The sequence below is a fragment of the Mustela lutreola genome, chromosome 13 (genome assembly GCF_030435805.1).
Source record: "Mustela lutreola isolate mMusLut2 chromosome 13, mMusLut2.pri, whole genome shotgun sequence".
NCBI classification, from domain to species: domain Eukaryota; kingdom Metazoa; phylum Chordata; class Mammalia; order Carnivora; family Mustelidae; genus Mustela; species Mustela lutreola.
In genome coordinates, this window is record NC_081302.1 from 64,699,256 (window position 1) to 64,715,003 (window position 15,748).

At 35.3% G+C, this 15,748-nt stretch overlaps 1 protein-coding gene across 1 annotated transcript in view; it reads left to right on the forward strand.

The window, feature by feature from the left end:
• The window catches only part of LOC131814141 (phosphatidylinositol 3,4,5-trisphosphate 3-phosphatase TPTE2-like), a 118,265-nt gene that overhangs the window by 66,233 nt on the left and 36,284 nt on the right, over positions 1–15,748 (forward strand). The window contains exons 17-21 of the mRNA XM_059144870.1: positions 723–884; positions 2,562–2,681; positions 4,932–5,031; positions 5,173–5,236; positions 5,962–6,026. Of these exons, the coding sequence (XP_059000853.1) occupies positions 723–884; positions 2,562–2,681; positions 4,932–5,031; positions 5,173–5,236; positions 5,962–6,026 (511 nt within the window). The remainder of the gene's footprint in view (positions 1–722; positions 885–2,561; positions 2,682–4,931; positions 5,032–5,172; positions 5,237–5,961; positions 6,027–15,748) is intronic.

Genomic DNA, 15,748 nt, shown 5'->3' on the forward strand with positions numbered 1-15,748 from the left:
GTACAAAAATTATTAAAAATTTATAATATTTTAATTTGCATTGGAATTATAAAAAAGTATTTTGAGGATTAATAAATTTATCTTCATAGATTATACAAGTAGTGTAATCAGCTTATGAAGAATGTGTTTAGAATATATGAAAGCAAGATTTAGGAAGTACTTTAGAGTTCAATCATGTATGTATTTATGGAACTGAATTCCTTCCCATGTGCCCAGCACTGTGCTAGAAGCATCTATTAATATATAATCTCACTGATAAAATTTCTTACTAGTCAAAGTGGACTTTTAAGGGCATGTTAGTCATGCTCTCACTTGGTTTTTATTGCTAAATTTGTGAAAGTTAGCAATACAAATGAGGTTCTATCTATTATGAGATATTGGTAGAAGCCCCTTAAAAAAATTTCGCATTTAAGCTGACTTTACATGTTGAGACATGTAATTTTAATTCAGGTTGCCTGTGCTATCTTGAAGCATTAATCTGATGTGTCCTTTGTAAAAGGGCATGATAACATGAAATGTTGGTATGGGAATTTTAATTCTCTAACAATTGCTTCCATTGGGTAAAAACTTAGTAATTGTTTTGAGATTCTAAGGCAACACAGTATTCTGTACCAGTAGACAATTTAATTTCAAGTGACATTTTGGTATATATCATTGGCCTAAATGTAGTCTAAGTTTAAGAGTAAAAAACACTTTATCTTTATTCTGTTTCTCTGTTGTAGAATATTTGGAATTATGCTCGTCTTTGTGGATCTGTCTCTCATCATTACAGACCTGATTGTCGCTAATAGCACAACATATATTCCTTTGGAATATCATTCAATTTCTTTAGCTATTGCTTTATTTTTTTTGATGGATGTTCTTCTTCGAGCATATGTAGAAGGGTAAGTTTGATCAATTGTTTAAAAGCATGTGAAGCTATTTTGTACTGCTATGAGCAACATCCCAAAATAATTACCAAGGCAACCCAACAAATGTGTCCCTCTTTATCAAAGTATTTCTCCTCATGCAAATGATGGGTATTAATCCTTTCTTATGGCCGAGTAATATTCCATTGTATACATGGATTGACATGGATGGAACTGGAAGGGATTATGCTAAGTGAAATAAGTCGAGCAGAGAAAGACAATTATGATATAGTTTTCCTTATATGTGGAACATAAGGAATAGCATGGAGGACATTAGGAGAAGGAAGGAAAAATGAAGGGGGTGGAATCAGAGCAGGAGATGAGCAATGAAAGACTATGGACTCTGGGAAACAAACTGAGGGTTTCAGAGGGAGGAGGTTAGGGTTGTTTTAGTCTGATGATGGGTATTAAGGAGGGCATATATTGCAATAAACACTGGATGTTATACGCAAATAATGAATCATGGAACACTAGATCAATAACTAAGAAAAAGGAATGTAAAAAGAAAAGAAAAACTATTCCCCTTGGAGGAATGGTCAACAAGAAAACAATCCAAATTCTAATTTCTCCTGGATTGGGCTTTAATATTATTGTTGCAGCTGGCACTCTAGTTTCCAACAATATGTTGTAGATCCTTCAACAAGTAAAGATTAAAGAGATTGCAAAGTGGGTCCAGGCAACTATTGTGTCTCTGTGTGCACATTATTAAGAGGAAAATGTGTGTGAGCTATGAATATAAATCTCAACAAGAGTTTAATCTAAATAAAATCTGACAGTGTATCAATACTAGATAATAGGTCATGGACAATCACCTACCTCGGGTTGAAAGAATATTTATGTTGAAGTACATTAAGAGATCTGTGGCATGCTCATCCCATCAGTAAAGCTTGGTGGTCAGGCAGCAGCTGATTTTCTTTGCTTGCTGGATTTATGAAAAGGTGAACAAAGCGGGCCTAGCCCTGGAAGATGTCAACAGTGAGAGTCAGGGACTAATTCTCCAGTCTCATTTCATGTAGAGCATTTCAGAAGGCTACTTGTCTCCTCTTCTGCTGAACTTCTATCCTCCTACTTCAGAACCAAGGACAGTTTTTACCCCTGGGTTATTCAGAGCCTTAGAGGAGCTACCCCTGAATTCAAAGAAGAGTTCCTTGGAGCACCAGTGCTCCTGGCTAAAGGAGCCAGTGTTGGGGAAAAAGGCAAAGTGGTTAGAAGTTCAACTTTTACAGGGGAAATCCCAGCCTACAGGGATTCTACTGTAGGCACAAAGCCAGAGTTTGCAAACCAAATTACTGGACTGCACAATCCTCACAGCCCACTTGCTCTAAGACTGTGACACATTTAGCTTCTGTTGCTCAGTAGTATTGCCAAACAGCCCACCTTTCTCACCCAATGTGTGAAGGCATTGCTTGCCTCTTATTCAATGGTTTGGTTCTATCTCTTACCATACTTAAGTTACCATATTAATGCTTTTGTCACTTGTATTTATAAAATAAGATACAATTTGGATGTTTTCCTCCTTAATCTAGTCTAGTATGCATTTTAAAGAATCCATTAAACTAGAATTGTTAATGGAATAAGACAAATAATTTGTTTTTAAAATATCTTTATTTCTTTGGGACAGCACACATTAATATTTTCTGTTTTATACTACAGGATAAAATACTATTTTTCTGATGCACTTAACTTTTTGGATGCTGTCATTATTGTAATGACTCTATTGATTGATATTATTTATATGTTTTTTGACTTTAAGTCTCTTCAAACTACCCCCGGGTAAGATATTTATGTTTATTTCTCTTAAAGCTTAATTTCTTTTCTTTTTGGGGGGCGGGGTTTTTTTTCTGTATTTTTCCTTTTGTATAATCTTTTGAAGTCTGAATGTGCTGATCCTGAACCAAATAAGCTACCAAAAATGAATATTTAGACAAATTTCCACATACTTAGAAACTAAAAGATGGTTGTATTTAGGGAAGAGTGAAGGGTATACAGATTAAGTACCTTTAGCTGAATAAAGAACATGGAGCCTCCAAAGAAGAAAGTTGGGACTTTGCCTCTTGTACTCACTTGAGCTTCTCTACATTTTGAAATTCCCACTGAGGTTTAAGAGGTTATTGCCTTTGTTCTCCTCTAGGATTTTGATGGATTCCTATCTCACATTTAGGTCTTTCATCCATTTTGAGTTTATCTTTGTGTATGGTGTAAGGAAATGATCCAGTTTCATTCTGCATGTGGCTGTCCAACTTTCCTTGTACCATTTATTGAAAAGATGTTTTTTTCCCATTGGAGATTCTTCCCTGCTTTTTCAAAAATTGGTTGATCCTAGAGTTAAGGGTCCATAAAAAAAAAAAAGATTTTATTTATTTATTTGACAGACAAAGATCACAAGTAGACAGAGTGGCAGGCAGAGAGAGAGAGGGGGAAGCAGGCTCCCTGCTGAGCAGAGAGCCAGATGCGGGACTCGGTCCCAGGACCCTGAGATCATGACCTGAGCCGAAGGCAGTGGCTTAACCCACTGAGCCACCCAGGTGCCCTTAAGGGTCCATTTTTGGGCTTTCTATTCCATTGATCTATGTGTCTATTTTTGTGTTAGTACCATGCTGTCTTGATGATCACAACTTTGTAATACAGCTTGAAGCCAGGCATTGTGATACTCCCGATGGGCATTAAGGAGGGCATGTGATGTGATGAGCACTGGGTATTTTAGGCAACTAATGAATCCTTGAACATTGCATCAAAAACTAATGATGTATTATCTCTTGGCTAGTTGAATTTAAATTTAAAAAAGAAATTCCCACTGAATTCCCATTGAGCTTCAATTACAAGTTCCTTACACATGAAATCCCTGGGTTTTTCCTGTAACCAAGAGAGCACTAGTTTGAACATATCCAAAATTTGGGTGACTCCCAAGATTTCTCTCAGAAAGAACAAATGGAACAGAAATCAAGGTGACATAGGCAAAATCATGGTAGTGGAATTTTGCAGTATAGCTGAAATGAAGAAAGCTGAGGCAACATTAGAACTGTTTAGGTATCAGGGAACTAAAATGTGTATGAGAGACTGAAAATGTCCTCCTCTCCCCTGCTTTTCCTCTTGCTACAGTAGCAATGAAGAAAAGGAACATGTATATTGAGATATAGATGTTGGGTGGCTCACTCATTAGTCCCAACATCTTGATCCTTTCTGTAGCCCAACAGCTTAGGATTCATGTCCCAATAAAATGTGATGTCTATCATAGGCTTTTGGAGTTGTTTTAAAATAACTAGATCCAGTATGGTCCTCTGACTGGCAACCTCAGTATCACCAAAGAACTTGCTAGAAATGCAAGAGGAAAAACACCTCAGGTCCTACTCCAGACCTACTGAATCATATGCACACTCAAGTTAAAGAAGCACATATTCAAACCATCCAGTTCTCTGCCATCATGTTTTTTTCTGGTGGTAGGAGAGCCACCAGCTAGCACACTTGGGAAATATCTTGATCTGCTGCCTGCCTGATAATGGGTTAGCAGCTGTAGTGAGCCTCGTTACTGATGGGAAATACACAGGTGAACAAAAAAAAGAGAAATCTGGGTTCCAGCAATGGTGGAACTCAGAACTCTTTCTTCTTTTGACAGAAGAAAGTTTTGATGTGAAAATGATGGGGAAATGTTCATCTTAAATCACAAAAGTTCAATCTACAAATTCTAAGTCTATCATATAACTATTTCTCTCCCCCAGAGTTTCTCAACCTCTGCACTACGGGTACTTTGGACCAGAGTTCTTTTGTTATAAGGGCTGTCCTGTGCATTGGTGTTTAGTAGCATTCCTGGCTTCTACCCACTACCTACAAGTAGCATGCCCTCATACAGTGTGACAACCAAAAATATCCCCAGACATGGCCAAGTATCCTATAGGGGGGTGGTTAGGAGGCTTGGTTGGGGCATGTGTGTGCAAAATCACCCCTGGTTAAGAACTACAGCTCTAGGCTTGATCCATATTGACAAAATCCTATTTCTAAATCAAAAATGAATCTCTTTACCGTTAGATTGACAATTTTCTTTCGACCTCTACGACTTGTCATTCTTGTAAGAGTTTTTCATCTGGCTCATCAAAAGAGACATCTTGAACAGCTGGCCAGAAAGATGGTAAGCAGGAAAAATATGTTTATGATTCAGAATATGTTTGCTTCAGGGAATACTGACAAGAGTTTTAGATATCTATATAATATTCTTTATTTTTATGATGATTTTTCATCTCATAAGTTAATGATTGTTTTCAACTTTCAGGTTTCAGGAAACAAACGGCGGTACAGGAAGGATGGATTTGACCTAGACCTCACTTATATTACCGGTTTGTAAAGTTTAACTGTTGATTTACTTGTATTAACATCAAATATTTCTGGTGTGTGAGTAAATATGTTCATCTTGTTCTTGCTTTGTCTGAGCCATGTTCTTTCAAAGCATTCTTTATTCATGAAGACATGAGCCACTATGGTGGCACAACATATTTGTAGTTTATCTCTGACAATAGAAAATGTGCATTGTCCTCTTAAATCAGGGCTGCTTGGTTACCTTCCAGGAAATTGAATGGATTTCCAGTTAGCTCCCTTTGTTTGGTTTGGAATTTGAGTTCTAGTGTTTTTCTGGGTACAAGGATTTCAGAAAGACCTGTTCCATTCCAGAAACTCTGGAGAATAAGAGATCTCAGTTTTCTGAGTCAGGAACTCTGGAAGGCACCCTGAGAGTTCCCACCATTGCTGGAACCCAGATTTCTCTTTTTTTTTTTTTTTTTGTTATCTACTTAGGAAATAAATTCTCACCACTGGTCAACACAAATCTGTCCCATATGGTAGGAGCCAGTTGAGTCTTAAGAACACTGTGTGAGTTTAACGGTCATTATAGCAGATAATTTAATATGTTTTCTTGATTATACTGAGAAGTAGCTTTTTTCTCCATCATTCTTAATCCAGAAAGTTCTTTTTTATGTAAAAGGAGTCCAATTGTATATAAGTTAAGTTCTCATATATTGTTTCACTTTATAATGACATTCATAGTAGTGACTATTTTGGCTTACAGAGCGTATCATTGGCATGTCATTCCCATCTTCAGGAAAGGAGTCTTTCTATAGGAATCCCATTGAGGTAAGTGTATTTAACAAGTGCTCATAATTCTCAGTAAACATAGACTGTGGATTCATAAGTTTAATATTGGCCCAGAGATGGCAGTGTTCCAAAAATTTACTCTTTCCGGTAAAGAATTATAATGGACTGAGAACAATTAGTTTTTGCTGTGTAATGGACCACCCAAAAAATTAGGGACTTATAACACCAACCATTTACTTCGTTTATGATAATGTGGCTTTTGAATTTAGGTTGGGCTTGACTGGGTGGTTCTGCTGATCAGGGACAGATTTGACTAATCACAGCCGGTTGATGCATACATCTGCAGGTAGCTACTTGGCATCCGAGGATTGGCTATTCTAAAATGGTGTGGTTGGAGAAGTACCTGGGTGGCACAGTTACTTAAGGATCCAACTCTTGATTTTGGTTCAGGTCATGATCTTAGAGTCATGAGATTGAGCCCAGTGTTGGGCTCCACACGCTCAGCACAAATTCTGCTTGAGGTTATTTTCCCTCTTCCTTTGCCCCTCTCCCTGCTCACTCACACTCATGTACTTTAAATAAATAAGTAAAATCTTAAAAACAAACAAACCAATAAATAAATAATAAATAAATAAATAAATGGGATGGTTGGATGTCTCCATGTGATGTCTCATGCTCCAACAGACTAGTTCAGGCTTGTTCACGTGGTAGCAGTGGCAAAGGTACCACAAACAGCAAGCAAAAGAATACAGAGAGCCTTGACAGCCCAGGTTCAAACTAGTATAATGTGGCTTCTATGTCATTCTGTGGTACAAAGAAAATTTACAATTCAGTCCAGATTCAAGGAGTAGAACAGACTGCATCCCTTGATGGCAGGAATTGCAATAAATTATGGTCATTTTTATAGTCTTATCATAAGAGAAAAGGATGAGAATTCTTTAAATAAAATAAATGTTCTTAGGTTTTAAGTTATAGTGGAAGCATACTGCCTTAGATTCTGTGGATTAAGTTATTTCACCCTTCCATGAAGATGACAACAAAGACAAGGAAGCCACTGCCCCTTTTAAGCCCAAAGCCAAGTCAAAGGCTTAGAAGATCAAGAAAGTGCTGCTTTCTTGAAAGTCATCCACGGTCATCAAAAACAACCGGCAGATCACCTACATTCTGATGTTGTATCTCTGAAGGCAGCCCAAATATCCTCAAAAGAACACCCCCAGAAGGTGGGGTTATGGACATTGGGGAGGGTATGTGCTATGGTGAGAGCTGTGAAGTGTGTAAACCTGGCGATTCACAGACCTGTACCCCTGGGGATAAAAATATAAAATTAAAAATTAAAAAAAAAAAGAACACCCCCCCCAAGGAGAAACAAACTTGACCACTATGCCATCATCAATTTCCCCTGATTATGGAGTCAGCTATGAAGAAAATAGAAAACAATAACACACTTGTGTTCACTGTGGAGTCAAAGCCAACAAGCACGAGATCAAACAGGATGTGAAGAAGCTCTAGGACATTGATGTGGCCAAGGTCAACACCCTGATCAAGCCTGATAGAAGAAGGCATGTATTTCATGGGCTCCTGACTGTGATACTTTGGATGTTGCCAACAAAATTGAGATCATCTAAACTGAGTCCCGCTGGCTAAATCTAATTTCTTTTACCATAACTAATAAATTATTAATTCAAACATAAAATGATGTTTAATATGAAATTCCAGTTAAAAGCCATCATTTAAGAAGTTTTCATATGCTATATATTAGTATAATTTATATTATTATATCAATATGATATAATTATGTATATGTCTGCATATAAGTCTACACATAAACATGCATATATTATTATGCTTTTGTTGGGGCATAACAAATACTATAAATTGCTCTAATCTTAAGTGGCTCTTGATGAAATTATATATAGGTTATATATGCATTTAACCAACATCCCTATCAATATATAGAACATTTCTTGCTCTTTCTTAGTCAATATCCCAACACACTGGAGGTAATTATTAGTAAAAGTAAAAATTAAAATTAGTAAAAAGTAAAAATTAGTTTTACTTTTTCTTGAATTTCACATAAGTGGAATCATATAATACATCTTTTTTGACTGACATTTTAATTCCCCAAATCTGAGATTCCTTCAATATTGTTGTACAGTTCTTACAACATTTACATATTTATTACTTGTGATAACTTTAGTATTTACTGCTATCTAAAATTCTATATTAAAAGCCCTAGTATTTAGGGGCACCTGGATGGTTCTGTTGGTTAAGCAGCTGCTATCAGCTCAGGTCAAGATCTTGGAGTCCTGGGATCAAGCCCTGTGTTGTGCTCCATGTTCAGTAGGGAGCCTCCTTCTCCCTCTGGCCATACCCCTGCTCATGCTTACATGCTCTCTCTCTCTCTCTGTCTCTCTCAAATAGGTAAATAAAATATTTATTATTTTTTTTAAAAAGCCCTGTTTACAAACAAGCATTCTATTTACATACAAGGATCATACAATTATACACCACTTCATGAAGACAGTGAAGGTGTTACATTCTATAACATCTACTTTACAGAAATTTTTAAAAAATCAAAAGATACAGCTGAAGAAACAGGTATAAATTTGGGGGCTAGTAATTTTGATAGGGAAGTTGTACAAGTCACATGACTTTTAAATATGTGAATTAAAAATCATGCATTTGGGGTAGTAATTATGCTTTGTGTTGAAATAAAAAAAGAACACTGGCTGTTAAAGAATCATGTTAAAAATATTTAATGCACTTCAAAATGTTGTACAAATTATTGTGGTTTCTATGCACCCCTAAACCTTTAGTCATCTAGTTCAAGTATATCACTAAAGTGATACATTAATTCTTCCAGTACAATGGCATGTTTCATTCTATTGACCATTGCATACTCTAGAATATTTTAGAAAAAAATGTGTAATATTCACAAATATTCTGAAAAACAAGCAGTGCAGTGAACCTGCCTAGTGCTTCTGAGATGGTCTCATGTCAACTTAATAAGTATTCATTCTACAAAATAATAAGCTAATGTTTGAATAATTGCCAAGACAAAAAATATTTTCTCAAAAATCATGAAGTCTTTTTATCAAGCACCACAAAAGGAGATAGAAGAATTTTAGTTTGAACAGATCTCTTGGACTGTGCTTAACCTGGAACTTTAGCTTAGTTTCCAAGATTTCAGAAGGACCAGATCTTGAATTACAGACAGACTCCAATCAAAAAGTTTTGGGTTTTGGGCTCTTTCCATGATTTGCCTGTTGCCCATGGACTGATGATGGATAAAGAAGATGTGAGCTATAGATATATAATGGAATATTACTCAGCCATCAAAAATGATGAAATCTTGCCATTTACAACAATGTGGATGGAACCAGAGTGTATTATGCTAAATGAAATGTTAGAGAAAGACGAATATATGATTTCAATTTTGTGTGGAATTTAAGAAACAAAGCATGAACATAGGGGAAAGGGAGGAAAAATAAGATTAAAAAAAAACAGGGGTGCCTGGGTGGCTCAGTGGGTTAAGCCTCTGCTTTCAGCTCAGGTCATGATCTCAGGGTCCTGGGATCAAGTCCTGTGTTGGACTCTCTGCTTGGCAGGGAGCCTGTTTCCTCTTCTCTCTCTCTGCCTACTTGTGATCTTGCTCTGTCAAATAAATAAATAAAATCTTTAAAAAAATGGGGGAGGTAAACTATGAGAGACTCTAGTTCAAAGAACAAACAGGGTTGCTGGAGGGGATGTAGAGTAGGGGATGGGATAAATGGGTGATGGGCATTAAAGAAAGGCACTTGTGGGGATAGGCACTGGGTGTTAAATATAAGTAATAGGAGTGCCTGGGTGGCTCAGTGGGTTAAAGTCTCTGCCTTCAACTCAGGTCATGATCCCAGGATCCTGGGATCGAGCCCTGCATCAGGCTCTCTGCTCAGCAGGGAGCCTGTTTCCTCCTCCCTCTCTGCCTGTTTCTCTGCCTACTTGTGATCTCCGTCTGTCAAATAAATAAAATCATAAATAAATAAACAAACAAACAAACAAACAAATAAATAAATAAATAAAAGTGATGAATCACTGAATTCTACTCCTGAAACCAGTACTACACTATATGTTAACTAACTTGAATTTAGATAAAAAATAAAAATAAAAAATGTTTGACTTTACAACAGTGTGAAAGTGATAAGCATTCAGTAGACCTCACACTTTGAAGTTTGAATTTTGATCTTTTCCCAGGCTAGTGATCTCCTGTGCAATTATTTTCATCAGCGGCAGTTCCCAGCAGCTATGTGATCATGAGCGTGTACAGTTGATACCCTGACAACATTTGTGTGTCTGTATAGCCATGTTTGTTTTTTCTACTCAGTGCAGTATTCAATATATTACATGAGACATTCAACACTTTACTACAAAATAGACTTCCTATCAGATGATTTTGTCCAACTATAGGATAATGTGTTTTTGAGCACAATTAAGGTAGACTAGGCTGCTTTGTTTTGTTGACGGTTTCCTTTGCTGTGCAGGAGACTTTTATCTTGATGAAGTCCCAAAAGTTCATTTTTGCTTTTGTTTCCCTTGACTTTGGAGATGAGTCTTGAAAGAAGTTGCTATGGATGATGTCAAAGAGGGTTACACTGCCTGTATTCTTCTCTAGGATTTTGATGGATCCCTGCCCGTGTTGAAGTCTTTCATCCATTTAGAGTTTATCTTTGTGTATGGTATAAGACAATGGTTAAGTTTCATTCTTCTGTACATAGCTGTCCAAGTTTCCCAGCACCATTTATTAAGAGACTGTCTTTTTTTCCACTGGATATTTTTTCCTGCTTTGTTGAAGATTAGTTGACCATAGAGTTGAGGGTCCATATCTGGGCTCTCTACTCTGTTCCGTTGTTCTATGTGTCTGTTTTTGTGCCAGTCCCATGCTGTGTTGGTGATCACAGCTTTGTAATAAAGCTTGAAATCAGGCTATGTGATGCCCCTAGCTTCATTTTTCTTTTTCAACATTTCCTTGGTGGTTCGAGATCTTCTCTGGTTCCATACAAATTTTAGGATTGTTTGTCCCAGTACTTTGAAAAATACCTTTGGCATTTTGGCATTGGAGGTATAGATTGTTCTGGGCAGCATAGATATTTTAACAATGTTTATTCTTCCAATCCATGAACATGGAATGTTTTTCCATCTTTTGTGTCTTCTTCAATTTCTTTCATGAGTGTTCTGTAGTTCCTTGAGTAGAGATCCTTTACTTTGGTTAGGTTTATTCGCAGGTATCATATGGTTGTTGGTGCTATAGTAAATGGAATTGATTCTCTAATTTCCCTTTCTATATTTTCATTGTTAGTGTAGAAGAAAGCAACGGATTTCTGCACATTGATTTTGTATCCTGCCATATTACTGAATTTCTGTATGAATTCTAGTAATTTTGGGGTAGAAACTTTTGGGTTTTCTACATAAAGTATCATGTCATCTATGAAGAGAGAGAGTTTGATTTCAGAAGATATTTGTAAATGACATTACAGATAAAGGACTGGTATCCAAGATGTATGAAGAACTTCTTAAACTCAACCCCAAAAAAACTAATTAAGTCAAAAAATGGGCAGAAGACATGAACAGATGCTTCTCCAAAGAAGACATATGAATGGCTAACAGACACATGAAAAAAAGTTCAATATCATTAGCCATCAAGGAAATTCAAATTAAAACCACATTGAGATACCTCCTTACACCAGATAGAATGGCAAAAATTGACAAGGCAGGAAACAACAACAGAGAAAGGGGAACCCTCTAACACTGTTGGTCGGAATGTAAGTTGGTACAGCCACATTGGAAAACAGTATGGAGGTTCCTTTATTAAAAATAGAGCTACCCTATGACCCAGCAGTTGTACTACTGGGCATTTACTCCAAAAATACTGATGTAGTGAAAAGAATGGGTACATGCACCCCAGTGTTCATAGCAGCAATGTCCACAATAGCCAAACTATAAGGAGCTGAGATGCCCTTCAACAGATGAGTGGATAAAGAAGATGTGGCTCAAATATACAATGTAAAATTACTCGGCCATCAAAAAGGATGAATGCCCATCATTTGCATCAACATGGTTGGAACTGGAGGGGATTACGCTAAGTGAAATAAGTCAAGCAGAGAAAGACAATTATCATATGGTTTCACTTATATATGGAACATAAGGAATAGTGTGGAGGACATTAGGAGAAGGGAAAAATGAAGTGGGGGAAATCAGAGGGGGAGATGAACCATGAGAGTCTATAGACTCCAGGAAACAAACTGAGGGTTTCAGAGGGGAGGGCGGGTGGGGGAATGGCTTAGACTGGTGATGGGTATTAAGGAGGGAATGTATTGCACGGAACACTGCGTTATACACAAACAATGAACCACAGAACACTACATCAAAAAATAATGATGTACTGTATGGTGACTAACATAACATAAAAAAGAAAAGGTAGGCTAGGCTAAGTTATGATGTTGGGTAGGTTTTGTGTATTAAATGTATTTTTTACTTTTAATATCTTCAATCAAAAAGGGTTTGTTGGGAACTAACCCCATCACAAGTCAAGGAATCTATGTAGTCAGAAAGAAACTGCCTTGAGAGAGATGAACTCAGTGATTATCAATTGAAAAAAAGTATTGATTTTATTCATCTCTTAGACAAACAGAAAAATAAAACATTTTCCCCCATGGAATAACATGTATATAATGATATAAATGTATATTATACATAATTTTATAATTTATAATGATATAAATGTATATTATACATAAATATACAGTGTACAATAATATATATTATATATTAAATAATAGTCATAAATATATAATTTGATATTACTATAATAGGATAATAAATTTCCCTCTTAGAGTAGTACATGTTTAAATATGTATCATATATTACGTAGTATGGAATTTATATGTAATTTATAATTACATGTAAATTATATGTAGTATATTCTATTTATAAATACATATTGCATATATATTTATGTATATACTCATCTCCTAAAAACACAAAAATAACATTTTCCCCTTAGGATAATATATGTGTATTTATATGTAATATATGTTAAACTACACAATATAGGATATATAATTATGTATATAAAATATGAGTTATATACAATACATTTAGTATAGGTTATATAAATATACATTTCATTTATGGACATATATAAATTCATCTTTTATAGAAGCAGGAAAACAAAACCTAGAAAAATAGATGTATATTTAGATATAGTTATATCTAACTATATTTTTATATTTATATATAAAAATAAAACATATATATTTTAACATGTACCTATAATCAAATTTAATATACACAGTATATATTTTATATAAGTACATATTTTTAGTTTATACATTATGTAATTATATTATAAATTCTATAAATTTATAAACTAGATAATTTATAATATATCATTGAGTTGTATATTATATATAATAGTTTTTACATAATCATATAACATGTTATATATTTTACATAAAGCATATTATATTGAATGCTATATTATGTATATTATATATTACATGGTATATACTATATTACATATAAACACATATTATTCTAAAGGGATAAATTTTATATTTTCCTGTAAGAGATAAATATAGGTAATATGTATTTATAAGTAGTATGGAACTAACACAAAGACATATAATTCATATGGTAAAATGTTGAAACTGACCAAAATATGAAAACTGCTAAAGCTGTCAGAAAAAGACAAGACAAAAAGCTTTCATGTATATCTATAAACTAAAGGTGACACTCTCCAAAGGTTTAAAAATTGTTATTGCTACTTCCATTTAAAAATTTGAATTCTAGGGGCATCTGGGTGACTTAGTTGGTTAAGTGTCTTACTCTTGGTTTTGGCCCAGGTCATGATCTCAGGGTCTTGGGACTGAACCCTGGGTCAAACTCTGGGTTCATGGAGGAGCTGGCTTGAGGGTTCTTTCCTTCTCCCTCTGCCCCTTCCACCACTCATGCATGTGCACACTCTTGCTCTCTCTTCCTCTCTCAGATAAAATCTTTTCTAAAAATAAAATAAAAAATTTAATTCTAAATTTAAAAAAAACTATATACAAACCAAAATTTAACCGGAGGCCCCAGCCCCCTCCAAAAAAAAAAAATCAGTACTAAGCAAGACCCAGAACAGTTCATAATTTACAGTTCTGCATGAACAACTCTCTTAGGACTTATCCCATAACGTACTTTATTTTACAATCTGCTTATCTTGTAAAACTAATTTTGCCGACTTTATTTCATTAAAATTTCATACAGTGTAAAAGTAGAACTGTACGTAAATAATCCATCTAGAACTTCTGTAACATCGTCATTTTTTTCTGTAGATGATTCTGAGATTGTCTCATTTTACTGGTATTGGACCTTACTCATTCTTTTGTCTCCTGGCAGTTAGAACTACTGCTTCCAAGGCCTGTATTTTCACTGCCTTCAGGAAATAAATCTTTCTCAGCTTGAAACAGATGAGGTTCATCCATTTGATTATTTTTCCTCAGAAGTTTCATCTCTTCATTCATAGTTAAATTTTCCCAGTCAACATTGAGTATGATCTTTATTTCCTTTATCTGTTTGATCTTCTTTTTCTAGCTCCTTTAGATTTAAGGTTAGATTGTGTATCTGAGACTTCTACTTGAGGTGGGCCTGTATTGCTCTGAACTTCCCTCTTAGAATAGCTTTTGGTGCACCCCAAAGATTTTGAACCATTGTGTTTGATTTTCACTTGATTTCCTCTTTGTCTTTTGCCTTTTGTCTTTGTTTTTGTCCCTTTGTCTTTTCCTCTTTATCTTTTGATTTCCTCTTTAATTTCTTGATTGACCTGTTCATTGTTTAGTAGCATGTTATTAAATCTCCATGTATTGGTGATCTTTCCAGATTTCTTCTTGTTGTTGATTCTTAGTTTCATAGTTGTAGTCAGAAAAGATGCCTGCTATGACTTGGATCTTTGTGAATTTGTTGAGACGTGTTTTGTGGTCTAATTTGTTCTCTGTTCTGGACAACATTCCATGTGTCCAGAATGTATATTCTGCTGCTTCAGGATGGAATGTTCTGAATGCATCTGTTAATTCAATATGGTCCCATGTGTTATTCAAAGCCATTGTTTCCTTGATGATTTTCTGTTTGGATGACCAGTCTATTGATGTAAGTGAGGTGTTAAAGTCCTCTACTACTATTGTATAACTCTCAGTTACTTCTTTTATGTTTGTTATTACATGCTTTATGTATTTAGGTACGTAAATATTTACAATTGTTATATCTTCCTGTTGTATTGTTCGATTTATGATTATATAGTGTTCTCTTTGTCTCTTGTTACAGTCTGTTTTAAACTCTATTTTGTTTGACATAAGTATTGCTATCCCGGCTTTCTTTTCACATCCATTTGCATGCATTCTCCATCTCTTCACTTTCAATGTGCATGTGTCTTTAGGTTTGCAATGAGGCAGCATATAGCTGGGTCTTCGTTATTTTTTCCCATTCCATCTCTTTATGTCTTTTGATTGGAGCATTTAGTCCATTTACATTCAAAGCAATTATCGATGGATATGTATTTGTCATTGTTACTTGTTTCATAGTTGTTTTGGTAGTTCTCTCTTTCTTTCCTGCAGGAGATGTAACATCTTCTGCATATAATAGACCATATTGAGTCAATGGTCACTTAAGATTGAATTCATTCTTTACTCCTTTCCTCTCCACAATTTAGGTATGTGGTGTCTTACTTTACTTTTACTTTCTAAGTATGC